This window comes from Entelurus aequoreus, linkage group LG22 (assembly GCF_033978785.1).
Source record: "Entelurus aequoreus isolate RoL-2023_Sb linkage group LG22, RoL_Eaeq_v1.1, whole genome shotgun sequence".
Taxonomy (NCBI): Eukaryota; Metazoa; Chordata; class Actinopteri; order Syngnathiformes; family Syngnathidae; genus Entelurus; species Entelurus aequoreus.
Window position 1 is genome coordinate 24,813,454 of NC_084752.1, and position 27,953 is coordinate 24,841,406.

The window sequence follows — 27,953 nt, forward strand, 5'->3', positions numbered from 1 at the left end:
CCTTTCCAGCCTTCGGCTCTCTATCGGCTGTGATAAGCAAAAGTATGACTATTTGTCCCTACGCAATCAATCAAAGAGGTGGAATTCTTCCCATCCTCACAATGTCTGTTTCAGTGACTAATGGCAGACTTCGGTAGATATCCGTTTCTGTGCTGACAACCATCCGGAAACGCACGCTCAAAAAGTATTCCGTTTGTCTAAGTAAGCACATTGAAATATTCATGTGACAACTCTCCATCACAATCTCTCCGTTTATTCTGGGCCCGGTGAGAGAGCAGATCATTGGTGTTGACAATAGCAAGCCAAAATAACTTAGCAAGACAATAACGACGTAATAGAGCCTTCCAAACTGCCCTAAGCTCGACATCACAGCTTCCCAGTAATGACAGCATCATTAAGTACTCCATAGCAAAAAAAACAATATGAGAGCAATAATATCTAGTAACGTCATTCCAAACTACGTTTAGTGCTTAAGCCAGGGGTGTACAGTAGAGTTCAGTTGATAGCTTTAATTGGGGTGTCAGCAACCCGTGGCTCCCTGGAGCATTTTTAAAAAAGGATTGAAAATGGAAAAAGATGGGGGAAAAATATGTTTTTTGTTTTAGAATGTTTTTTGTTTAAAGGCAAACATGACACAAACCTTACCAATTGATAGAAAAGCCCACTGTTTAATATGTTTGTTTGTGTGTATGCTTCACTGATGAGAGTATTTGGTGAACAATGTTTGTCCTACTATTTTCGGCGGTCCTTGACCTCACCATAGTGTGGACTGTGATGCAACAGTTTGTTTACAAGTAAAATCTTACACTCCTTTGTCTCATTTTGTCCACCAAACGTTTTATGCTGTGTGTGAATGCACAAATGTGCGCTTTGTTGATGTTATTGACTTGTTGGAGTGCTAATCAGGCATATTTGGCCAGTGCATGACCGCAAGCTAATCGATGCTAACATGCTAGCTTTATGTACATACTGCATCATTATGCCTCAATTGTAGGTATATTTGAGCTCATTTATTTTCCTTTACTTCTATCCTCTTTGTATATAATTTAGTTTTGCATGTCTCATGACACATTATCTGTATGTAATATTGGCTGCATTTCAGATAGTTGTTTGTGTGCCATGTTGTTCCAGACCACAGCAAACATTATACAGCTTGCCAAAGATTGTAGCACAAACCCCGTTTCCATATGAGTTGGGAAATTGTGTTAGATGTAAATATAAACGGAATACAATGATTTGGGAATCATTTTCAACCCATATTCAGTTGAATATGCTACAAAGACAAGATATTTGATGTTCAAACTGATAAACATTTATTTTTTTTGCAAATAATCATTAACTTTAGAATTTGAAGCCAGCAACACGTGACAAAGAAGTTGGGAAAGGTGGCAATAAATACTGATAAAGTTGTGGAATGCTCATCAAACACTTATTTGGAACATCCCACAGGTGAACAGGCAGATTGGGAACAGGTGGGTGCCATGATTGGGTATAAAAGTAGATTCCATGAAATGCTCAGTCATTTATAAACAAGGATGGGGCGAGGGTCACCACTTTGTCAACAAATGCGTGAGCAAATTGTTGAACAGTTTAAGAAAAACCTTTCTCAACCAGCTATTGCAAGGAATTTATGGATTTCACCATCTATGATCCGTAATATCATCAAAGGGTTCAGAGAATCTGGAGAAATCACTGCACGTAAGCAGCTAAGCCCGTGACCTTCGATCCCTCAGGCTGTACTGCATCAACAAGCGACATCAGTGTGTAAAGGATATCACCACATGGGCTCAGGAACACTTCAGAAACCCACTGTCAGTAACTGCAGTTGGCCGCTACATCTGTAAGTGCAAGTTAAAACTCTCCTATGCAAGGCGAAAACCGTTTATCAACAACACCCAGAAACGCCGTCGGCTTCGCTGGGCCTGAGCTCATCTAAGATGGACTGATACAAAGTGGAAAAGTGTCCTGTGGTCTAACGAGTCCACATTTCAAATTGTTTTTGGAAACTGTGGACGTCGTGTCCTTCGGACCAAAGAGGAAAAGAACCATCCGGATTGTTCTAGATGCAAAGTGTAAAAGCCAGCATCTGTGATGGTATGGGGGTGTATTAGTGCCCAAGACATGGGTAACTTACACATCTGTGAATGCGCCATTAATGCTGAAAGGTACATACAGCTTTTGGAGCAACATATGTTGCCATCCAAGCAACGTTACCATGGACGCCCCTGCTTATTTCAGCAAGACAATGCCAAGCCACGTGTTACATCAACGTAGCTTCATAGTAAAAGAGTGCGGGTACTAGACTGGCCTGCCTGTAGTCCAGACCTGTCTCCCATTGAAAATGTGTGGCGCATTATGAAGCCTAAAATACCACAACGGAGACCCCCGGACTGTTGAACAACTTAAGCTGTACATCAAGCAAGAATGGGAAAGAATTCCACCTGAGAAGCTTAAAAAATGTGTCTCCTCAGTTCCCAAACCTTTACTGAGTGTTGTTAAAAGGAAAGGCCATGTAACACAGTGGTGAACATGCCCTTTCCAAACTACTTTGGCACGTGTTGCAGCCATGAAATTCTTAGTTAATTATTATTTGCAAAAAAAAAATAAAGTTTATGAGTTTGAACATCAAATATATTGTCTTTGTAGTGCATTCAATTGAATATGGGTTGAAAAGGATTTGAAAATCATTGTATTCCGTTTATATTTACATCTAACACAATTTCCCAACTCATATGGAAACAGGGTTTGTAAATCTATTAAAAAAAGACAGCCTGCTGTTTCCTTTAACTTGGACACACACATCTATACCTTTGGCCATTCTGAGCCAGTAATTTCCAGGAGTTATCTCACCTTCTTAATAGCCTCTGATTTACTAATGGTTTCTAATGTTGTAAACATTTGTACAATAAATATTAAATTTCAACATTTCTGTCAACAAAGATTTGCTTCAGCTTGTGACACATTGTCATTTTGATAGTAGGCTATTATAGCTCATATAGACACTTACATCATGTGTTGCCTTCATTATAAGACTGATACAAGGCTTTTAATTTTTTGCAGCTCCAGTTTTTTGGTTTTTTTGGTCCAATATGGCTCTTTCAACATTTTGGGTTGCTGACCCGTGCTTTAAACAAATGCAAATCAGTATTCCCCCAACTGCCCATCTTCAGCAGCACACTCACCGATTGCTCACCGACAGTGACTTGTGTAGAATGGGGTGCGCTAAAAACAGAATGATCTTACAGAATGATCTTACACCATGGATACGGGCTAAAGTTAGCAGTCTGATGGCCATGGCTCTGATGATTGATCGTCGCATGTTTTGGGCAGAATTGCGCTCCCTGCATTGATTAGGAAAGTTAACCAGACCTGCGTCTTTTTTCAACTTTCTACTAAACACTCGCATGAAATATACATCATAAAAGCACCTTTTAATTGAAAACATGTGTAGTTTATTTGTTTATTATTATTATTATTTTGTCCTGTCCAGCTACTCAGGCAAATCATATAGTTGATGTAGATGCCCATATTTGTTGTTCAGATTTACTTTACATAAGAGAAGTGTAGGATACTTCTCTTGTTGCCTTATTTGTATTTGACTTTATTAAATGGATTTATATTATTATTTGGTGCTGCCGGGTGGGTGCAGGAGGGGATAGAAAGAGAAAAAAAGGAAGACAGAAGGGGATAAGACAGAGAGACAACAACAACAGCAAACACAACAATAAAAACCAATAACAACAACAACAGAACAACATCCACAAATAGGATAGTTACAAATATGATGGTAAAGGAGGTAGCAAAGAAGCAGTTGGTGAAATAAATATTAATAATACAGAAATGATAATGAACATTATTACACTACAAATGGAGCAATACAAATACCAATAGAAATAGCATGATTGATAAAGAATAATAACAATAATTACTTCTATTATCAGCAATACAATTGCTTCAAATGCAACAATACATATATGTAATTATAACTAGAGATACATAAGAAAGCAGATAAATGGAGGGGAAGAAAGAGAAGCCAACTATATTAACCTTGTAGATTGTTATAGTAATACTAGGTCAAGCTTTGTCAGTGTGCCATGTGTTACCCACTTTCCTTTAAGGCAACAACGTTAATATACGTTTAAATTTGTTTTAACTATTAAATGAACCTAAAATATGACTTATTTTATCTTTGTGGAAAATACTGGACACAGTGGGTTGTCAAGCTTATGAGATGGGATGCAAGTGTAAGCCACTGTGACACTATTGTTCATTTTTTAAATGTTTTTGTTTTTTCTTTATAAATGGCTGTTATTGATAATGTCAATGAAGGATTTTTAATCACTGCTATGTTGGAATTGTTATTAATATTGATACTGTTGTTGATATTATTCATTTTTGTTTGACTACTTCTGGATTGTTGTGTGTCATGTTTGTGTGTCCTCTCAATTACTCTGTCTATTGATATTCTGAATGTTGCTGGGCCGGGTTTGGTTTTGGAATTGGAATTGCATTATTATTGTATTATTGTGTATTATTAATAGCCGATAATATCGCCAGGCCGATATTATCGGCCGGTAAATGCTTTAAAATGTAATATCGGAAATTATCGGTATCGTTTTTTTTATTATCGGTATCGTTTTTTTTGTGTTTTTTTTTTATTATTAAATCAACATAAAAAACACAAGATACACTTACAATTAGTGCACCAACCCAAAAAACCTCCTTCCCCCATTTACACTCATTCACACAAAAGGGTTGTTTCTTTCTGTTATTAATATTCTGGTTCCTACATTATATATCAATATATATCAATACAGTCGGCAAGGGATACAGTCCGTAAGCACACATGATTGTGCGTGCTGCTGGTCCACTAATAGTACTAACCTTTAACAGTTAATTTTACTCATTTTCATTAATTACTAGTTTCTATGTAACTGTTTTTATATTGTTTAACTTTCTTTTTTGTTCAAAAAAATGTTTTTAATTTATTTATCTTATTCTATTTGATACATTTTTTTTATCTTCACCATACCTGGTTGTCCAAATTAGGCATAATAATGTGTTAATTCCACGACTGTATATATCAGTATCGGTTGATATCGGTATCGGTAGATATCGGTTTTGGTAATTAAAGAGTTGGACAATATTGGAATATCGGATATCGGCAAAAAGCCATTATCGGACATCCCTAATTATTAATTTAAAAAAATATATATATATATATATTTGTTTGATGAAATGTGATTATATGAATGAATGAATGATCTTTATTGTCATTGTGCATGTACAGGTACAGGTCCAACGAAATTTATGCATGAGTATCACATTTCATCATGTATATAAACTTGTATATGTACAGTATGTGTAAATGTATGTTTGTACAGCGAATGTATATGTACAGTAAAAAAACATGTGTGGTTTGAATTAGACTTGGATGTGATTTCCCCCTTACGGTGTGCATTCATTTGTCCCACGACCCATTTCTGTGACTGCGGGGAATATTTCCAGTATCATACGGAGTCATGTTTTACGTCTTATCATATTAAGTTGAAAAACCGTCATTGCTCTGCATCAAGTCAGCATAACCAAGGACTCCACTCCATATTATCATATGCAGAAAATAGTGACAGCAGTCATTTTCTAGAATATCCCAGCGGGTACAGCTGAGAATGTCCGTCTGGGGCTAGAGATATCCATGAAGGAGGGAATGTTTATTCTGCAGCGGACATGTGTGAAGTCATTAGGCGGGCTTTAGGTCTGCTAATGAAATCATTCTAATTGTCTACCTTCAACCTCTTCATAGCCCGGACCTTCATGTGGAGAGCCGCTCGGGCGACACGATCTGACCGACTAAAGCCGACAAGAACACATGCGACACGATTACATTCACGCGCTCGCGGCCAAGGTCAAATATCTGGTATCGATTTCAGCATGCCTCTTTGTTGTGTGTCTCACCGAATTTCACTTGAAGGTAAAGAATACGTCCCTGAAGATTATAAATAACTTAATTACCAATAATTGCCTCTTGAAAGGAAAAGCAGTGTAAAAATAGTTTGTTAGGGTGTGTCATTATTATTAGGTTTAGGCACACAATAATGTGTGTGATTTACTTGGCTGTGGTTTATAATTGCCGTGCTAATGTGTATTTAATTGAGAAGCCAAATGTTTAAAAAAATAGACAAATAAATAACTTGCAAACTCATTCTCAAGCCCAACACACAGACGGGCAACACATGAATCATTTCAAATTTGCGTTTGGGAAAGGATCCAAACCGCTTTTATGAGCGTATAAAAGCGATTTAATAACCAGCAATCACTGACAGCCGACAAATTCCATTGTTCATCTGAGGACAACATATTTGCTGTTGCTGCTGATACATTTAAAATGACACTGAATGCATGGCATTGCATCAACCGACCATGTTACTGACATGATGTGTTTGAAGCACTACAGGACATTTTAAAACAGCCCAAAATAGAAGCCGCGTTATAAACACTTCACATTAAAGTGAAGGACACCAGCAGTGCATCCTCATAAATGTTGGCTGCATACTTACCAGCTTTGAACACCAAGCATGTTTTATGGCCTGCAACAGTCCTCACATGCCCCCACCAGCCAATACCGGGAATAATGAGGGTTGTCAAAGTTTTCATTATTTGTGTCTCCACTCTGGTATTCATGTTAGAACAATACACACGTCTTTAGCAGTGTTTAATCTAAACAATAGGCTCCCTGTTCTACCCAGTCACCGAGAGCTGGCACATTTCACTCCTGTCACTGACAAAGCAGTTAAAGAAATCATCCACAGTCTAAGGTTATCCAGGGTAAATCACACCTAACCTTATCCGTGTCCACACACAACAATGCCACCGTTTAAGACCCCCGCCTCCCTCCGTCCGCCGGCGCAACGCGACCTAGTATGCAGTCGCGGAAAATGCACACGTCATAGTCATCTCCAGTGTTGCTTTGTGTGCAAGTTCTTAAATGTAACTTATCTGAACAACATCCAGTGTTGTGGTATTTCAATTAACTGGAATCCAGTGTGCTGTGGGGCCCTACTGTAGTGAATCACACCTGAGACATCATAAATTCATCAAATCCTTATTAGACATGTAAACAATGTGATAAAGAACATTTGACAACAATCAATTTAGGGATCTAGATATCTGGTCAGGACACTCCTCACTCTTTTGCCTTCACCTTCATTGTCCATTCCTTTTTGGTGACTTTATATACTCTGGACCTAGACGTTGAGTCAGTGACATACATGGCGGACCATACCTGATACAGTTTGCTTTGCCAGTCCAAATGTATTCGCCATTTTCCATAGTCTTCCTTCGACGGCCAGGTAATACAAAGCACACGCTACCTTTTTTATCACATTCACAGGAGCTTGCATTCTCGTTGTCTCTCCTTCGACAAATGGACGATGTTTTTCGCTAAGCAGAAACACAGCTGACCTCAACATTGGAAAGTTCTCTTGCCGTCTGAGAAGTGTTGTATCCCAAATAGCTGCAATCGCTTTCTCTTAAGGTATTCATGTGTGATTTCCACAAAGGTCTGTACATGTAGAAGAAGGAGAAACACGGGCATGTCTGGATGACTCACCTTCATATTTCCAGTGGTTAGCTCCGAGTTACGAAACCGCTTTATTATGAAGCTGGCTGTGGCGCATTTTTTCTGACGTCACTTCCTGTGTGGGGCACATTCTTTCTGGTATCACTTCCTCTCCGAACTCAGTTTGTAAACGATCAATGAGTCCATACCAAGCTAAGTGCCGGAGATTCAAGAAATGCACGGCGCACTTAGCCATGTAAAAATGTGTCACTCTAAAGCAGTGATTCTCCAACTGCGGCACTAGTAATACATGGGCTCCACCTAGTGGTACGCCAAAGAATCAATGAAATATTCAAACACAATGTTACTGTTCAAACTGAGCGTAATGCTACAGTGGCCAAAAATATTAAATATACTTGTTAAATGAAGCATCTGCATGAAGTTTGGTTCTTCTATGAATTTATTATGAGTTTACTGAAAATGTGAGCAAATCTGCTGGGTCAAAAGTATACATACAGCAATGTTAATATTTGCTTACATGTCCCTTGGCAAGTTTCACTGCAATAAGGCGCTTTTGGTAGCCATCCACTAGCTTCTGGTTGAATTTTTGACCACTCCTCTTGACAAAATTGGTGCAGTTCAGCTAAATTTGTTTGTTTTCTGACATGGACTTGTTTCTTCAGCATTGTCCACACGTTTAAGTCAGGACTTTGGGAAGGCCATTCTAAAACCTTAATTCTAGCCTGATTTAGCCATTTCTTTACCACTTTTGACGTGTGTACACACCCAACTGCCCCTAACACCCAACCTCCGGCTTGATGATTTTAAGTTGTCCTGAAGAATTTGGAGGTAATCCTCCTTTTTCATTGTCCCATTTACTCTCTGTAAAGCACCAGTTCCATTGGTAGCAAAACAGGCCTCAGAGCATAATACTACCACCACCATGATTGACGGTAGGCCTGGTGTTCCTGGGATTAAAGGCCTCACCTTTTCTCCACCAAACATATTGCTTAGTGATGTAGCCGAACAGCTACATTTTTGTTTCATCTGACCACATAACTTTCCTCCAGAAGGTCTTGTCTTTTTGTCCATGCGAGAGGAGTTTAATTTGCTCATTTTAATTAATCTGATTTGGTCAGAGTTTGGATCAAAAAAATGTGATCTCGAAAATTAGGAGTACCGTTGAGGGGAGAAAAACTGAGTCAGGACCTGACAAACGGAGAAAGAAGAGCATGATTGGTGCTCAAAAACAAGAGAAAAAGAAGGCGCGCGGCGGGTATTGTTATACTATTGCGTTGTCTTCTCCTGGTGTTTTTCTCAAGATACTTGAGGAAATGCTGATAGAGTGTGAGGGAAACACAAGCTATGGTGTCTATGGAAAAGCAGGGAAATTGAAATTTGGAGATTTATTTTTTTGCTAACCACATCCGTTTTGAAGTAATGATAATAATAGTTGTACATGCCTTTATCCACACTGTCTATGCGGGGAAGTGGTCCCCAGTTCTGAAGATGACATCACACCAAGAGGAGTCAGCTTATCGAGTCTGGCGATGGAAAGGGGGCGTTCTACCTTTACTAAATGATTTTATGGGAAATGACTGCCAGATTCGTTTTCAGTAGCAAATAAAACATAAAGAAAACTTGTTAGTAAAATTTCAGTCATCTGGACGCTATGGATTCTTTCAAGTATGGGAATAGTTAAAAGTTAAAGTTAAAGTCCCAACGATAGTCACACTTACACACTAGGTGTGGTGAAATTATCCTCTCCATTTGACCCATCCCTCTTGTTCGCCCCCTGGGAGGTGAGGGGAGCAGTGAGCAGCAGCGGTGGCCGCGCTCGGGAATAATTTTGGTGATTTAACCCCCAATTCCAACCCTTGATGCTGAGTGCCAAGCAGGGAGGCAATGGGTCCCATTTTTATAGTCTATGGTATGACTCGGCCGGGGTTTGAACTCACGACCTTCCAGTCTCAGGGCGGACACTCTAACCACAAGGCCACTGAGTAGGTCATTAACTAATTAACATTAATTAACATTAACTATTAACATTTTAATGACGTTTTACACAAACTTTGGGGCACTCAAAAAAAAATAAAAAAAAAATATATATATATATATATATATATATATATATATATTTGCACTCATATAAGCTCTGTTAAATACATCTTGTTTTACACTATAAAGGTTTCAGTGCTGAAGAAATCAGAGCAATAGAAATAATGACACACCGTAGGAAGGGCTGCTTTTCTTATATAGTCAAATGTGGGGCCGAATTGGCTGGTGACCTCTGGTTCCACATTGTCTGAGCCGGGGGCCTCCTGCAGGACTCCAGTGGCTCAACGCCTGTGTCTTCTAAATAAACATTACTCTTTAAGAAGTAAGCATAGTTAACTCTTGTGGAAGGGGCGTGGTCCACGCATCACCTGCGGGCAGGGCATGTGCAGGAACCGGCTGTGAAGCAGATGACAGGTGAGTCCTACCCACTTCTCCAAAGTGGGCTGGCTCAGGGTGGAGGACAGAGTAAAACAACTTGCACTGAGCCTAGGCTATAAAATCCGCTACACCTCCTTGATACCGAAGTACATGTCAAACTACTTCCTTAACGTAAATGACCGCCATAACTACAACACCAGGGGGAGCTCCACTAACCACGTTAAACCCAGATTCCGAACTAACAAAGGTCTTAACTCATTCTCTTTCTATGCCACATCAATATGGAATGCACTCCCAACAGGTGTAAAAGAAAGGGCATCTCTATCCTCCTTCAAAACTGCACTAAAAGAACACCTCCAGGCAACTACAACCCTAAACTAACACCCTCCCTTCCACATAATACCTCTTCGGACTATAAATAATCAAATGTAAACAATTAAACAATAAAATGTAGACACTTTTTCTTATACTTTCTGATCTCTCTCTATGTCCACTACTTGCTATATATATCCTACCAAGTCAGTCCTACACTGTTTCAATAACCATTTCTCTGATGACGCATATGTTGATGCTGATTGTTGACGTCTGAAGTGTTGATACCAACCAAACCTACCCCCCCATCCCCCTCCATAACCCACACCCCGTATTGTAAATAATGTAAATAATTCATTGTATGTACTCTGATGATTATCTTGTGTGATGACTGTATTATGATGTTAGTATATTTGATAGTATTTGATAGTATATATCTGTATCATGAATCAATTTAAGTGGACCCCGACTTAAACAAGTTGAAAAACGTATTCGGGTGTTACCATTTAGTGGTCAATTGTACGGAATATGTACTTCACTGTGCAACCTACTAATAAAAGTTTCAATCAATCAATCAAGGATAACTCAGCTGGAACGAGTTATCTAATCACCTGTCTCTTTATTAGCAGTGTTGGGGACCGCAGAGGGGGAGCTGGAAAGCTGGAGAGCGAGAACGAGAAGAGACTTTAAACAAAAATAAACATATTGTAAACCTGGCAACCACGCTTGGCTCCAAGTATATCGGTCCTGAGAACCCACACGACGGCGTGAGTCGTTTACAACTCTATTTGTTGGTATTGCCTGTATACCATTGCCATCAAAGTGACATTTATTTGCAAAATATACAACCTCATAACAAACTCAATAAACAGCCTCAGCTTGTACTACTGGTTGTTAAAACTGAGTTTTTTTTAATGGTTCATGTATTGGTGGTTCATCGTAAACTACAGAAGGTTTTTAACTGTTGCAAAAATAGCACAATCTACAAATGGGGTTGGAAGAACGCATTGAGTGGGTTTGACCTCTGGAGTATTTGTAAATACTGTGAAATGCGTTATAACGTCAGTCTATGACTCTGCTATGTTGTGCCGTGCCCGGCCCACCTGTTCCAACCGTGCTAAAAGAAAGGGAAGGGTGCCAAACTTGGGTGCTGTTCAGTGCACTCACGGTACGATTGGCTTAATGAGAGTAAGTCCCTATTTGCAAACAGAGAGCAAAGTAAACACAGTATAAATAAAACTGTGACCAGTGACCCGCAGATCTCGACAGTGGATGGACAACTATATTAGCCATGTCCAGTTTAGGGAAAGGCCCGAAATGGTGTGCATGGTCATGTGACCGGCACATAAATCAGACATGGAGCCAGAGCATTGCAGACAGGACCACCACAAAGTGCAAGGGCAGGGAAAATCTTCACGAGATGTGTCCTGTTGGACAACTCAAGACTCAAGTATTACTTTATGGAGAAGATCTTAACTATAGGGCTCTGTTCATTGTCGTTTATTGTGTAATAATGGTAGAAAGATTAAGGACAGGGAGGTATAAGCTTAGGACATATGTAGGCAATGAGTTGGGGGAATATTGCAGGCCATAGTGGACCCCGACTTAAACAAGTTGAAAAACTTATTCGGGTGTTACCATTTAGTGGTCAATTGTACGGAATATTTACTTCACTGTGCAACCTACTAATAAAAGTCTCAACCAATCAATCAATCAGTCGGACGATAAGAAGCGTGGATCTTCCCAGGCGGTCAGCATGTGAATTGGTGACTGATCCTGTAGTTCACGGGGTTGTAAATGTTTGGCAAGCAAAGCCATCAACGGCTGGCGAGCTGAACGGCTCACGCAGATGAGGTGTTCTGTCAATAGGACCGCCAGTTCAATGACATGTGGCCATCTGCTTTCCAGACAACTGCCTCAGAGGGCGGGGCGGGGCGGTCCTAAAGACTTTCAACCGCCAAATGGCACCATTCTCATTTTCAGCACACTCTTTATCACTACTATTCATACTTTGACACTTCATCACGTCGATGAAGTGATGTCATGTTTCGAGACCTGCTGCAGGTACAAAAAACTAAATGCTGGCTCATTCCTTAAACACACAGCCTCGGTGCCTTTGAGCCAAGGCCAGATACTGTATTTGCTTGGAGTGAGAGTAACAGTAATTCCTCTCAAGTATAAGATACTTCCCAAAAAATATATACTGAAATCATATGCCACTTACAGTAGAACAGGGCTAAGCAACTTGCAGCTTGGGGGCCAAATCCAGCCTGGGAATGACACCATACCGGCCCCCCAAGATCAGTTCAAAACTTGGGAGACAAACATTTTTGCAGCAAATTCCTAAAAACACCAGTGTTCCTGTTGTACAGAGGAACTTGGACCAAAATAAACACATTGGCAGATCTTGACATTTTAATATTGCTAGCAAACATAAAACATCGGTTTCCAAACGTGTGATTTAAAAAACTAAGACATTCCTTTAAGTCCTTTCTTTTATTGGCAGTTACCAGAACATTTTTTTCTGTACTGTGATCTAGTTACTAAGGTGTCGCTGTAGCTGGGTTACTTCAGATGCAGTCTGTAGTCATTTGTTCAACTTTTTCAGTACTTATTGGTGTTCCTCAAGGTTCCATTTCACGTCTTCTCTTTTTCATCATTTGGGCTATCTAAAAACCTGCTCAGTGTCCGCCCTAAGATCAGTAGGTCGTGAGTTCAAACCCCGGCAGAGTCATACCAAAGACCATAAAAATGTTCCGAGATCTGCCGAGATTACCTCCCTGCTTGGCACTCAGCATCAAGGGTTGGAATTGGGGGTTAAATCACCAAAATGATTCCTGAGCGTGGCCATCGCTGCTGCTCACTGCTCCCCTCACTTCCCAGGGGGTGGAACAAGAGGATGGGTCAAATGCAGAGGGTAACTTCACCACACCTAGTGTGTGTGACACTATCAGTGGTACTTTAACTTTATTCAACTGCTGGTTCAAAAAACTTGTGAGACTCACATTTTTGCAAAAAGTCCTTAAAACAGCAGAGTGCACCTATAACTCCCTGACAAAATATACAGACCAAAATCAAATGTCTAACGTAGAGGACACTGGTTGTCCGGAATTTACAAAATAAGACTAATAGTGAAGAGAGATGTCCGCCCCTTCGGTCCTTAGTTTTCTGAAAGTGTTTCCCCCAAAACAATTTAAATATCCCTGCAGTAAAACCTCATAGTTAATTTTGGGACAGTCGTCAACCGGACGTTTGGATGTAGAAACAAAAAAAGCTTTCTGTTCTTACCGGTCAGTGAGGTGTTCATTTAACTTAAATGACAAAGGCACATTGTCAAGGTAAATAACCACTGTGAAAAGTAGAAGCAAGTAAATCTGCTTCAAGGAAATTCTCCTAAAAGCCAGCGTTCTTTGCTCTGGATATTTGTGTTTTGCATCACAACACAGTATTATTTTTTTCTCTCCAAGAAATGTGTACCATATTTTCCGCACTATAAGGCGCACCTAAAAACCTCCAATTTGGTCAAAAGCTGACAGTGCGCCTTATAATCCGGTGCGCCTTATATATGGACCAATATTGAGCCTCCAACAGGTAAAAGTTTCAATCAATCAATCAATCGCAACTACGGTAAGCATCCCCCGTCTTCATTTTCCCCTGTAGAAGAAGAAGATCTTCTACGGTAAGCAGCCGTCCCCATAGAAGAAGAAGAAGCGCACGGTGCATGCTGGGATATATGACTGCGCGAGGCGTGCCGTTTTGATTTCCATTTGTTTATGTAAAGACCCCAAAATGGCTCTTATTACACAGTAGAACACGGGAATAGAGCAACAGCGACACTGACTCGATTAATGACGACTTTGTTGGATGCCGAATCCGCCCAAACTGTTTAATTCGGACACTGAAGAAGAAGAATTTGAGGGATTCGTGGATGAGGAATAACTTCATAAAGTGAGCTTTACATGTTTATTTTGTGTGTTGTGTTGTGTGACATTAACGTTTGAGCAATGTTGAGTTATTGATACATTGTTATTGCTCTGCACTATTTCCAGTGTTACTATATTGTGATTGCACTAACGTTTGATTTACCGTAACAGTATCACTGTTTTTTACGTATTTATTGAATCAGGGAAAAGTTCCACTCCACTATGTGATAGAAATGTCGCACTACATGTTATACCTTGCTGTTGTTAAAAGATAAACAAAACACCACGTCACTGACTTTACCTCGGGGAACATAATAAAACAGCTGTTTATTCATTTTGGGAGTGAACAGAGTTGTCAGGACGCTGGTTTGTAATCTATTAATAAAGTTTGACTGACTTATCTGACTGTTTTGTTGACATTCCCTTTAGCGCAGCTCCATCTAATGGATGCATAGGTGCGCCTTATATATGAACAAAGTTTTGAAATATGCCATTCATCGACGGTGCACCTTATAGTGCGGAAAATACGGTAATTCTGACAAAATAGACCAATAACAAATGTTCACTGTAGAAGACACTGGTGGTTTTTATTCTTCCTCCCTTCTGTTGTCTTTTACAAGGAGAAAATAAATATATTGATGTTAGCTGAGACGTGGTCTAACATGTTGCATAAGCTTTGTGCAAGTTTACAGGCAGATTTTTTAGTCATATTCAGAATAGCTCAACCACAGGAGTTTTGATTAGAAAGATTCCATTGGTATTCCGTTACACTTCACCTAAAAAATTAGATGTGGTCAGGATCACTTTTTTTGCCTGCTTGTACGTCAAATTTCTTCACATAATTCTGGTCAGGTCGGAAGAGTTAATTTGCTGCATCGACCATAGCAACCACCCAAGTCACTCGATCTACCTTTATATTGCTATGATCAGGGATTTTGATTGATTGATTGAGACTTTTATTAGTAGGTTGCACAGTGAAGTACATATTCCGTACAATTGACCACTAAATGGTAACACCCGAATAAGTTCTTCAACTTGTTTAAGTCGGGGTCCACTTAAATTGATTCATGATACAGATATATACTATCATCATAATACAGTCATCACACAAGATAATCACAATGAATTATTTACATTATTTACAATCAGGGGTGTGGGGGGGGGGTAGGGTATGGACATCAAGTAGTGGACATAGAGAGAGAGAGAGAGAGAGAGAGAGAGAGAGAGAGAGAGAGAGAGAGAGAGAGAGAGAGAGAGAGAGAGAGAGAGAGAGAGAGAGAGATCAGAAGGCATAAGAAAAAGTATCTGCATTTGATTATTAGCAATCCGGCGAGGGTGTTAGTTTAGGGTTGTAGCTGCCTGGAGGTGAACTTTTATTGCGGTTTTGAAGGAGGATAGAGATGCCCTTTCTTTTATACCTGTTGGGAGCACATTCCACATTGATGTGGCATAGAAAGAGATCTTCATGGCTGAATATTTAAAACCGCAAACAATCCGACTTAGGGCCTCTTTAATGCCTCATAGTTATGCTGACTTCATGAGCGCAGTAACCAGATGAGTGGCTGTGAACCTGTCTATCCTCTCTACCATCCACAGATACATTATACAACTGGGAGAAATGTCCAACAAGTCTTAGAATGCCAGTCCAAAACTCTCCTTGAGATTTCTGAAGAGTACAAGTACAGTGTCATTTTGACCACGCCTGCACCTCATGGTTCACTAGTATCCCCAAACCACTAAAAACAAAAACTGAATACTTCCCAAAACAAGCTGATGAGACTCCTGCTCAACCTCCCATACAGGACTCACCTAACTCAAGCCCACTTTACCAAATTGGGATGGCTTAGTTGAGGAAAGAGTACACCAAATCACAATGTGCCTGGTATTCAAAATACTCAGAGAAACTGTTCCCAAGTACTTGTCGAACTATTTCACCAGAATAAGTGATGCTCACAGGTACTACACGAGAGGGAGTTTCTCAGACTTCGCCCCCCCCAAATTCAAGACTCTCATGGGAAAAAATGCATTCTACTATCTTGCCACCACACAGTGGAATGCACTACCAACAGACCTTAAAATTCGAACTTCCCTACTAAATTTTAAAACTGCCGTATAATCATGGCTCAGCTCAACCTCTACCTGATCTGAACCGAAATTGATCCCCAGCAACTCTTCGAAGCATCAACCAGGTTTATATGTGGATATAATGTATATATATTTTCTCATTCTGTTTTGCACACTCTTGGAGTCAACATGTGCATAGTCATGTACATAGTGTGCATACCCCACCCATTTTTTGTATATATTGTTTTTCAAATCACCTGACATGTATACTTTGTATATGTACAAAATGTATCAATTTTTTTAACGTAATTTTTCGTATACATGTTACGGGTTATAGATCTTTTATTATTGAATGTATCAAATGATGAATATTTAATGGACCACAATGGAAACAAGCCTTTTGGCTTTTTGTGCCACACAGTTTCCTTTTTAAAGCATTACATGGATTAAATTATTTAAGATGTCAATAAACTTCTCAATCAATCAATCACCCATGAATATCTCAGCATTACCAGTAAAGTCAAGGACTTCAAGTCTCTCTTCGAAAATATGTGCACCCACCTAAAGGAGAATTATGCCAATCTTCCACAATCCCTCATGTAAGACATAAACACTTTCTTTTTTTTGTCCATTCAAATTGTAAAACACGGCTAGTTCCACATCCTAACAATGTAGATAATTTGATTAATCTATCTCTCTAAAACAAACTGCTACCAATACTTTATTTACATGCCGTGACCTGCATATTGACCAAGTATTAGCAGCATTGTTATTTTAAGAGATAATACAGAGGAAACATTTTTTAGTAACAGTGCGTCTTGATCACGTATTTACTGCAGTTATTGACATACTGAGTTAATACAAGTTTGTGCTAGATTATACAGTAAATCATGCCTTGCATCTGTATAGTAGAAGGTTGTGGCTATAGGAAGATAACTTTGAAAGTCAACTTAAAGTCGTAGACTTTAAGTTTAAGTTCCCAGCATTTTTTAACTGAGGAGTGAGGGTTGTGATGAATTCATCATCTAAACCGGGAATGCAAGTCTTGTGCTGAAAGATATAAACATCCCATCATTCTGCTTTTTTTCCCTCCAAGATGGCGCCGCTGTAGTGGCTGCTGGTTGCAGAAGCTCTGTGCTCTTGTGTTTCTTCCTTTAGTGTTCTTGATGTTTCCCTCGTTTTCATGAGTTTTTTCCCTTTTGGTCCGAGTCGCTTTGGTACTACGCAACAAGAGCTGGCACTTTCGTGACTTCTGCGATGCTTTTTAGTGAATTTTCGGATGCGCCTCCGGGGAGCCTTTTGGCCATGTTTGCACTGGAGACCAGCTGCTGGCTCTCTGCCACAAAGGAGTCGGCGTCGAAAGACGGGAGGAAGATGCGGAGGATGATGCGGGGCTGTGGAGCTAGCGTTGAGATGGAGGAGCTTCATGAAGCCCTGGCTGAATGAGCATGTCTTACACCTTGGTCTCCTTGGACTGATGCTCACCCAGCCATGCAGACTGGGCATTGGCCGAGAGCTAGTGGGCAGCTTACGATGTAGTCAGCTCCCTTGGTTGCTTTGTTGAGTATGTTCCCGTCTCTGGCAGTGTTTCACTACAGCTGGACATGCTCAGCTTCTAAAACTTGTAGCTAATCCTTCGTATATTCAGGCTCAAAGATATAAGTGTCTGGATCATTATTGTCCCAAAGTACCGTATCTTTCGGACTATAAGTCGCAGTTTTTTTCATAGTTTGGCCGGGGGTGTGACTTATACTCAGGAGCAACTTATGTGTGAAATTATTAACACATTACCGTAAGATATCAAATAATATTATTTAGCTCATTCACGTAAGAGACTAGACGTATAAGATTTCATGGGATTTAGCGATTAGGAGTGACAGATTGTTTGGTAAACGTATAGCATGTTCTATATGTTATAGTTATTTGAATGACTCTTACCATAATGTGTTACGTTAACATACCAGGCACGTTCTCAGTTGGTTATTTATGCGTCATATAACGTACACTTATTCAGCCTGTTGTTCACTATTCTTTATTTATTTTAAATTGCCTTTCAAATGTCTATTCTTGGTGTTGGGTTTTATCAAATAAATTTCCCCCAAAAATGTGAATTATACTGCAGTGTGACTTATATGTTTTTTTCCTTCTTCATTATGCAAATTCGGCCGGTGCGACTTATACTCCGGAGCAACTTTTACTCCGAAAAATACGGTAGTCGTCGTTGGCGCCCATGAGTAGTGGTAATTGTTGTCGATGATGGAAATGGCAAACATTGCGATGCGTCTGTGAAATCAATGTTTTACTAAAATAACCAATATACAGTAAATATTACATGGTACTATAAATGTGCCTGTTACTGTCACATGGTGTTGGTGACGAACCCCAAGATGCAGAGAAGGCAGGCTTGGTGCAGGAAAACATGATTTAATGTCCAAAATAAATGTAAAACACAAACCAGGAACTAGGAATAGCCAAACTGAAAACAGGAACCAGCAAACAGAAAAACTGGAAAGCAGCTAACGGCTAACAGGATAACACGAAACAAAAGAGCTAGGAGACAGCAAACTGTAAATAGCTATTAGGAACAGCTTACCGCAAACAATGAGAATGACAAGTAGGAGACATCGACAAGTATTAGCTCTAACGACAAGTATTAATGACAATATTCCAGCACAGACTGGATGGCCAGACAGGTTTAAATAGTAGGTGGCTGATTGGCACCAGGTGTGGCCAGGTGCCAATCAGCCGCAGCTGAGGGGAAGCAGCGCTCAGGGAGACAAGCAAGAAACAACCAAAATAAAAGCGCTGACAGGAAATAAAGACAAACAGAGAGGAAAAACTAAAACATAACCAAACTGTTAGGGACAAGCCTGGCAGTTACTACATCGCATATATACTTACAGCAATTTAATAAAATGTTGATGGTAGTTTTTCCAGAGGGCTTTAAAGGCGGATTAGACCGAATCTCCACTATGGCCAGTGAGCCACCACTTGCTAGTTTTTCTTTACAATTTAGAATACAATTCACATAGGGATTGTGGACTGGCAATTTTTTTCATAATTTTTTTTTTGTGCAGTTTCCCTTTAAGGTGTAAGCTTAATTGCAGAGTGTAAAGTGAATCTAATTTCATGGATGAATTAGGTATAACAAATTGGTTGGGCAGTCTCTTAATAAAGCTGAAATTGCCCATTACTTGCAACGGAAATGTGACAAATGATAAAGTAAAGTAAGTTGTCTTACTTTCGTTGCCTTTAAAAAAAGACCTGCAAAAAGGAGGATTTATTTTAAAGTGTGCACTGTGTCTTGAAAATGACTTAAGTGCTACACTTCAATTAAAGAGTGCAGTGTTTCAGTTGGGCTGCCAGTGCAAGGTAGGTGCCTCCCTACTGGACAACAGCCATACATCTGAAATGCTGGGATGGCCCCACAACAGGATGACTGATAGCACCAAAACATTTTACTTAAAGGCCTACTGAAAACCACTACTACCGACCACGCAGTCTGATAGTTTATATATCAATGATGAAATCTTAACATTGCAACACATGCCAATACGGCCGGGTTAACTTATAAAGTGCAATTTTAAATTTCCCGGGAAATATCCGGCTGAAAACGTCTCGGTATGATGACGTTTGCGCGTGACGTCACGGATTGAGCGGAAGTATTGGGACACCACTGTGTCCCAATACAAACAGCTCTGTTTTCATCGCAAAATTCCACAGTATTCTGGACATCTGTGTTGGTGAATCTTTCGCAATTTGTTTAATGGACAATGAAGACAGCAAAGAAGAAAGCTGTAGGTGGGATCGTGTATTAGCGGCAGGCTACAGCAACACAACCAGGAGGACTTTGAGTTGGATAGCAGACGCGCTACCGTGAGTATGCAGCTTTCTTCCAAACATTTGATCACTTGCTCGTCCGTGCGTGCCGCTATGTGCATGTCACGTACGTAACTTTGGGGAAATATATGTGCTGTATGAACTTTGCGGAAGTGAACGGTACTTTGGGCTGTGGAATTGAGTGTGTTGTGCGGGTGTTTGAGTTGTATTGGCTGGTTATATGGACGGGAGGGGGGAGGTGTTTGTTATGCTCAATTGATTTGTGGCATATTAAATATAAGCCTGGTTGTGTTGTGGCTAATAGAGTATATATATGTCTTGTGTTTATTTACTGTTTTAGTTTCCCAGCTGAATATCAATCAATCAATCAATGTTTATTTATAATATCAGGTCCCACCCGCCTCGCACAGCATCTTCCCTATCTGAATCACATCCACTGCCCTCTAATCCTTCACTTTCCTCATCCACAAATCTTTCATCCTCGGTCAAATTAATGGGGTAATCGTCGCTTTCTCGGTCCGAATCGCTCACGCTGCTGGCGTCCATGATTGAAAACAATGTGCAGATGTGAGGAGCTCTTCAACCTATGACGTCACGCTACTTTCGGTACAGGCAAGGCTTTTTTTTATCAGCGACCAAAAGTTGCAAACTTTATCATCGATGTTGTCTAATAAATCCTTTCAGCAAAAATATGGCAATATCGCGAAATGATCAAGTATGTCACATAGAATGGATCTGCTATCCCAGTTTAAATAAGAAAATCTCATTTCAGTAGGCCTTTAAGTGTCAGCGTATAATAACAAAGACAGCAAGTCACTGTGGACTGTATTCGACACTGAATATGTTCATGAGCAAATATTGAGATAGTTGTTTCAAATTTAAGTATGAAAGACATGAAAACATGGTTTAAATGAAGAAAGCAGAGTGAAAAAAAGTAAAATAAATTGACTACTACCTGACTTTTGTGTTTATAGTAAACTTAAGAATGTGTAAATGCTTGACTGAGTCATTTAGAGATATGTAAAATAGCCTTGTTTGATATCAGTCGAACAGCGCCCTCTAAAGGTCAACAGAAGAAAGTTTTCCCTTTTTTAATGTTGCCATTATTACATACAAAAGGAACACAAAACAAATTGTTAGTGTTGTAAATGCAATCTAATTAAAACATAAATCCCAACATCAACCTTTAATTTACCTCTGTAACTTTCCACCATTGAATTGGTGTTGAAAAATTAAATGTTACAATTACGCAAATGAGCTGAAAAGATCCACAGTATTTGAACATTTATTAAAAAAACACAACAAGGAAGACGTTTGTATAGTTTGACAGATGAAATAACATTTTTAAAGAATAGCTTAAATAGATGGATTTCAGTTCCCATTGAATTGGGAATTAAGCAGACTGTACAAATGAATGTGCTTTTCCAAAGTTCTGACCACCTCATGCACTTGAACAAAAATGAATGAATTCCTTACAATAAAATGAGACAAGCTGTTCAGCTCAGTGCCATATACATAAACACATTAATAACCACGCGGGAAATATGGCTAAATTGTGTTTATGTTCAAATGTTCGGTTTTATTGAAAGATGGGTCAAATATGTTGAGGGTAAACTGAAAATATGTATCTGCAATTCAGAGAACCTAAACAAATTCAGCCACATTCAAAACTGAACCTTACTGAACATCCGAGAGGGTAACAATATTTTATTGTCAACATAAGAACGAGAAGGAAAAAAGTCTGTAGGTGTAATAGTGGTGTATTTTGCACCTTAAGTATGCAGAAGAAAACACAGCAGGGGGCTTAACCATGGGTGGTGTCATCCTCGACAAAGTCTTTAGCCTGCTCCGCTGTGATCACATCGATGTGACTCACCTACAAAAAATAACAAGCACGTACATAATGAGTTCTGGTTACTCTGATAACGTCTGTGATTCATTTTCTTTATGGATTGAAACAAAGCAAGTCTTCAAAGAATAGAAAACGTTGAAAGGTGAGCAAAATAGGAACAAAGACTGAGTTGTAGAGATGTGTGGAGCATTTTCATTCACATTATATTGCTGTTGAATTGAACGCATTCAACATTGCTGTTGAATCCGTGTATCATTTATTTTTCCATTTGAAACAAACACTAAAAAAAAACAAAAAAACAACCACATTGGTTCGATCCCCGCTTCCGCCATCCTAGTCACTGCCGTTGTGTCCTTGGGCAAGACACTTTACCCACCTGCTCCCAGTGCCTCCCACACTGTTTTGAATGTAACTTAGATATTGGGTTTCACTATGTAAAGCGCTTTGAGTCACTTGAGAAAAAGCGCTATATAAATGTAATTCACTTCACTTCACTTCACATCCTCTTTTTCACTTTCATTTCTTAAACAAAGACTAAACAAATGTATATACTGTATATCCATAGTTTTCCAAATGTATCGTCCATCTATTAAATTGAAAAAGCGTTTAAACTCAATGTTTGTGAGTTTGTGCTTGATATTTGCATTCACCCTGAAGTAGTTTGTACAACATTTTTGACAGACCCAGTTGCTCTAAGGTGCTGGATATTTTTGCATGCTTTTTGCCGCTTTCCAAACATGTAACTGCATCCGCAAAAGCCTCCAAACCTGCAGTTGTGCGTATTCTTAATTCTCCTGGTCCTCCTTGGTCTTCTTCTACATTTATTTACCTACAAGCCCAAATCCACGTCAAACTACTTTTAAATGGTAAATGGTAAATGGGTTGTACTTGTATAGCGCTTTTCTACCTTTTTTTTAAGGAACTCAAAGCGCTTTGACACTATTTCCACATTCACCCATTCACACACTGATGGCGGGAGCTGCCAAGCACGGCGCTAACCAGGCCCATTAGGAGCAAGGGTGAAGTGTCTTGCTCAAGGACACAACGGACGTGACTAGGATGGTAGAAGGTGGGGATTGAACCAGTAACCCTCAGATTGCTGGCACGGCCACTCTCCCAACTTCGCCACGCCGTCCCCTATTTTAGGTAGGGATGTACAGTATTGATACCTATAACAATATTGATCTTCATCGGTACAACTATATGTAATTAGTGTAAACAAAATGTGTGTTTTATTAACGTATTTATTAGCCCAAGAGATTGCACACCACCAACATCATGTAACATCTCACAGTTGGGAAGTCTTTTATCAACACCTGAGTTTTAAGTTTTAAGCAAGTCAACTGTGTTTGCAGTGCAAGGTGCAATGCAAATGTTATGTAATCATCTTGAAAAGACCACAAAGATACATCACTGTGTTTCTATTAATTACATTTACACTTAGCTAGAAATAATATTTATGTATGACATTCATGTGCAGAACACAGAACTTTTACATGATATATGATATCAAATAAATAAAAAACAATGAAAGTGTGTTTTGATGCCACGCCAAAGCGGCGTGATGGAGTGACGTCAGACGGAGACTAGAGACCTGTAGCGGATGCAATCTTGCTTTAGATCAACTATATGGATTATTAGATCACTTAAATTTTTCACTTTTTGAGTGGATTAATAATGGCCTGTGGCTTACTGGATCACTAAAACAACGGTTGATAAAGCGTGGAAGCAGCGTTCCTGACTCGTGAGTAAAGCGCGCTCACTTCGAACAAACACCAACTCTTATTAGCGTGCGTAAATTTTAGGTACTTTTGTGGCGCAAATATTGTTTATTAAGTTACAAACTGTTGCATGGTTTTGCTTCAGTATGTGACTACTTATGTCCTTGTGATTATCCCAAGCTGTAATCAAATCTGTATCTTTTTTTTTTGCGTTGCACGGCACCTGAGTAAATGTGACAGCGAGAGCGTGTCATAACTATGAAGGTCAGCTGGATTTAAAAAAAATATATCCGTATCGTTTTTGCCTACAATCTTAATGGTCTGCCTGGACCAACCCAATTAAGAACCGGCACCAAAAAATTCTGGTACTTGGTATAAATCCCTACTTTTGGGTTAATTCAGCGTTGCAAATGGATTTACAAAACTATATTTATATTAGTGCTGTCAGATGATTGCATTTTTTAAATCAGATACTTTTTTAAATGTTTTACTTGAATGTATATCATTTATAAACCTGGTAACAGTTTTTTTCTTAAGTATAAAGCTAAAATCACTGCAGCCTTTGGTCGAGGAGCATGTGTGCTCACAATAAATTGCATGAATAATCTACAATTATACATGATTAATGCAATCATTTTTTAGTGGTTATTCACAAGTCAACTTGATACTTTTGACAGCCCTATTTTATATACATGGTTTACTTATTTTTTTTCCATATTTGATTTATTATATGTAAAATAAAAATAAAATAACATTAAATATACATTAGGATTGTTTTTGTTTTACTTTAAAAAAAACAACAGTTATCCGTGTTTTTAGTGGTGGTTTCAAATGGAACAAATGAACGACTGATACATGGATTCTGTTGGCCATTAGTCAGCTGATGACACATGTTGTGCCTATGTAATTATGTTTGCTATCACTTACATGTTGAATAATACAGAAAATAAAATGTTTAGAGATGGAGTGTTCATGGTAAGCAGTCAACAGATGCATGAATAGAGGCAATATGAAGCTGAGCTGCAGTTAGACAAGACTGACTTAATGGCAGCAGAGGGTGCCGTTGCATTGTTCAGTAAGTAACATCATCCAGGGAAAAATAACAACTTACCTTGTTTCTGAATTTTACTCCATAGAATTTGTCAGCAGACTCCAATAGCTCAGGCCTGAAGGTTGTGGTAATGAACTGAGCGTGACCAGCCAGTTCAACAATCATGTCTGAATTAGAAAAGCAAACCAAAATATGTTTACAATTACATTAAGGTAGTAGAATGTCCATCCATTTTCGGTTTATCAGGGTCAAAAGGAAACTGGAGCCTTTCCTGGCCAATTTAGGGCTCAAGACTGGGTACATCCTTGACTAGTCAACAGTTAATCACATTCACACACTCCAATTAACCTAACATAAACATGCTTTACAATAGTGGGAGGAAACTAGATTAACCAGATAAAATACATAGGGCCTGATTTACCAAAGGTTAGCTCGTACCAAAACACGATCAAGCTGGATAGCTACAAAACGTGTGCAAAGTGGTTTGCGTCTGTTAAGTGAGCAATTTTTGGCAGCAGCAAAGTGGTCGTTTGGGTAGATAATTGCTCTAAAAAGGGTATTTCAAGAATAGAAAACGTTGAAAGGACAGCAAAATAGGAACAGAGACTGTTTTAAGAGATGTGTGGAGCATTTTCATTCAAATTACATTGCTGTTTAATTGAACGCATTCAACATTGCTGTTGAATCCGTGTATCATTTAGTTTTCCATTTGAGACAAACACTAAAAAAAACAAAAAAACAACCACATCACCTTTTTCACTTTCATTTCTTAAACAAAGACTAAACAAATGTATATATTTAAGTGTATATATATCCATTGTTTTCCAAATGTATCATCCATCTATTAAATTGAAAAAGCATTTAAACTCAATGTTTGTGAGTTTGTGCTTGATTAGTTGCATTCACTCTGAAGTAGTTTGTACAACATTTTTGAGGTGCTGGATATTTCGGCATGCGTTTTACCGCTTTCCAAACATGTAACTACATCCGCAAAAGCCTCCAAACCTGCCGTTGTGCGTATTCCTAATTCTCCTGGTCCTCCTTGGTCTTCTTCTACATTTATTTACCTACAAGCCCAAATCCACGTCAAACTACTTTTAGGTAGGGATGTACAGTATTGATACTTATAACAATATTGATCTTCCTTGGTACAACTATATGTAATTAGCGTAAACAAAATGTGTGTTTTATTAACGTACTGTATTTATTAGCCCAAAAGATTGCACACCACCAACATCATGTAGCATTTGACAGTTGAGAAGTCTTTTATTAACACCTGATTTTTAAGTTTTAAGCAAGTCAACTGTGTTTGCAGTGCAAGGTGCATTGCAGATGTTATGTAATCATCTTGAAAAGACCACAAAGATCTATCACTGTGTTTCTATTAATTACATTTACACTTAGCTAGAAATAATATTTATGTATGACATTCATGTGCAGAACGCAGAACTTTTACATGATATATCATATCAAATAAATCAAAAACACTTAAAGTGTGTTTTCATGCCACGCCAACGTTGAGTGATGGAGTGACGTCAGACGGAGACTAGAGACCTGTAGCGGATGCAATCTCGCTTTAGATCAACTATATGGATTATTATATCACTTACATTTTACTCTTTTTGAGTGGATTAATAATGGCCTGTGGATTACTGGATCACTAAGACAACGGCTGATAAAGCGTGGGAGCAGCGGTCGTGACTCGTGAGTAAAGCGCGTTCACTTCGAACTAACACTAATTTTTTAGAGCGTGCGTAAATTTCAGGTACTTTTGTGGCGCAAATATTGTTTATTAAGTTACAAACTTTTGCAAGGTTTTGCTTCAGTATGTGACTCTTATGTCTTAGTGATTATTCCAAAGTGGTAGTTTGGGTAGATAATTGCTCTAAAAAGGATATTTCAACAAGCAAACAGTACAGTAGGTACTTGATTTTGATATATGTAATGCTCATAAGGGTATTCTAGTCAAATATGCAGAGATGAGATGTGTCAGTGGTCCTCGTCAGCCAGAGAACTTTGATTTTGGGGCGGCAGCAGTAAAGTTTAGATCCATGAAGGAAAGAAGAAAGTGAATGAATGTTTATAACAATAAATTTACATATGCATAAAAAATTGTTTTCTTTTATATTATTTTTTTTATGAATTAAGTAATGTTTACGGCAACCTTTTTCCAAAACAATATAGAATGTGAGATATAACAAGATAATGCATACATTTATCATTTGTTTTCAAAACGGTTACAAAAAAGTGGAACCCCAAAAATTTACTGTGGACCCCATTTTTACCAGGGCTTGTTATAACAACGACAAGTCCTGGTTCACACCCAAGCTCCGACAGCGGCGCAAGAAAAAGGACAGGGAAGTGGAGAAAGCTAAATCTGTGTACTCTAACCGTCTACAGGAACAGTTCAGCTCCAATGACTGCAGCCGTGTGGAGAGGATTAAGGGCCCTTACGAACTATAAGCCCAAAGCCCCCCCAGGCCCTGAATGACCGGACTCTCGCTCAGGACCTCAACACACATTACGGTCGTCACGAACGGCCTTCAGCTCATCAAAGCTCTGGTCCCCCCACCAACTCCAGTACTACTTTAAAGGACTCCAAGGACATTAAAGGACTCCAAGAACATCATAGGACTTCATCAAAGGCCCTCTCCATCCGAGAGGAGGATGTACACCGGCAGTTCTTGAAGCTGAAAACGCGGAAGGCCCCGGGCCGGATGGCGTCTCCCCCTCCACCTTGAGAAACTGTGCGGATCAGCTGGCTCCTGTCTTCACTGACATTTTTAACACCTCTTTGGAGCTATGCCACGTGCCGTCCTGTTTCAAGACCTCCACCATCGTCCCTGTCTCCAAGAAAGCACGGATCACAGGACTTAATGACTACAGGCCGGTGGCGCTGACGTCTGTGGTCATGAGGTCCTTTGAGCGCTTGGTCCTGCCCCACCTCAAGGACATCACCGCCCCCCTCCTGGACCCACTGCAGTTCGCCTACAGAGCCAACAGGTCTGTGGATGATGCAGTGAACCTGGCCCTCCACTTCATCCTGGAGCATCTGGACTCCCCAGGAACCTACGCTAGGATCCTGTTTGTGGACTTCAGCTCTGCCTTCAACACCATCCTCCCTGGACTGCTACAAGACAAGCTCTACCAGCTCAGCGTGCCTGACTCCCTCTGCAGTTGGATCATTGACTTCCTG

The 27,953-nt window shown here is 39.4% G+C and overlaps 1 protein-coding gene across 1 annotated transcript in view; it reads right to left on the reverse strand.

Annotated features, from left to right (window-relative positions):
• Positions 1-21,402: 21,402 nt before the first annotated feature.
• The window catches only part of smc3 (structural maintenance of chromosomes 3), a 53,811-nt gene continuing 47,260 nt past the window's right edge, over positions 21,403-27,953 (reverse strand). The window contains exons 28-29 of the mRNA XM_062033464.1: positions 24,818-24,924; positions 21,403-22,009 (exon numbers count right to left, since the gene is read on the reverse strand). Coding sequence (XP_061889448.1) covers positions 21,938-22,009; positions 24,818-24,924 — 179 coding nt within the window. The 3' untranslated portion in view covers positions 21,403-21,937. The remainder of the gene's footprint in view (positions 22,010-24,817; positions 24,925-27,953) is intronic.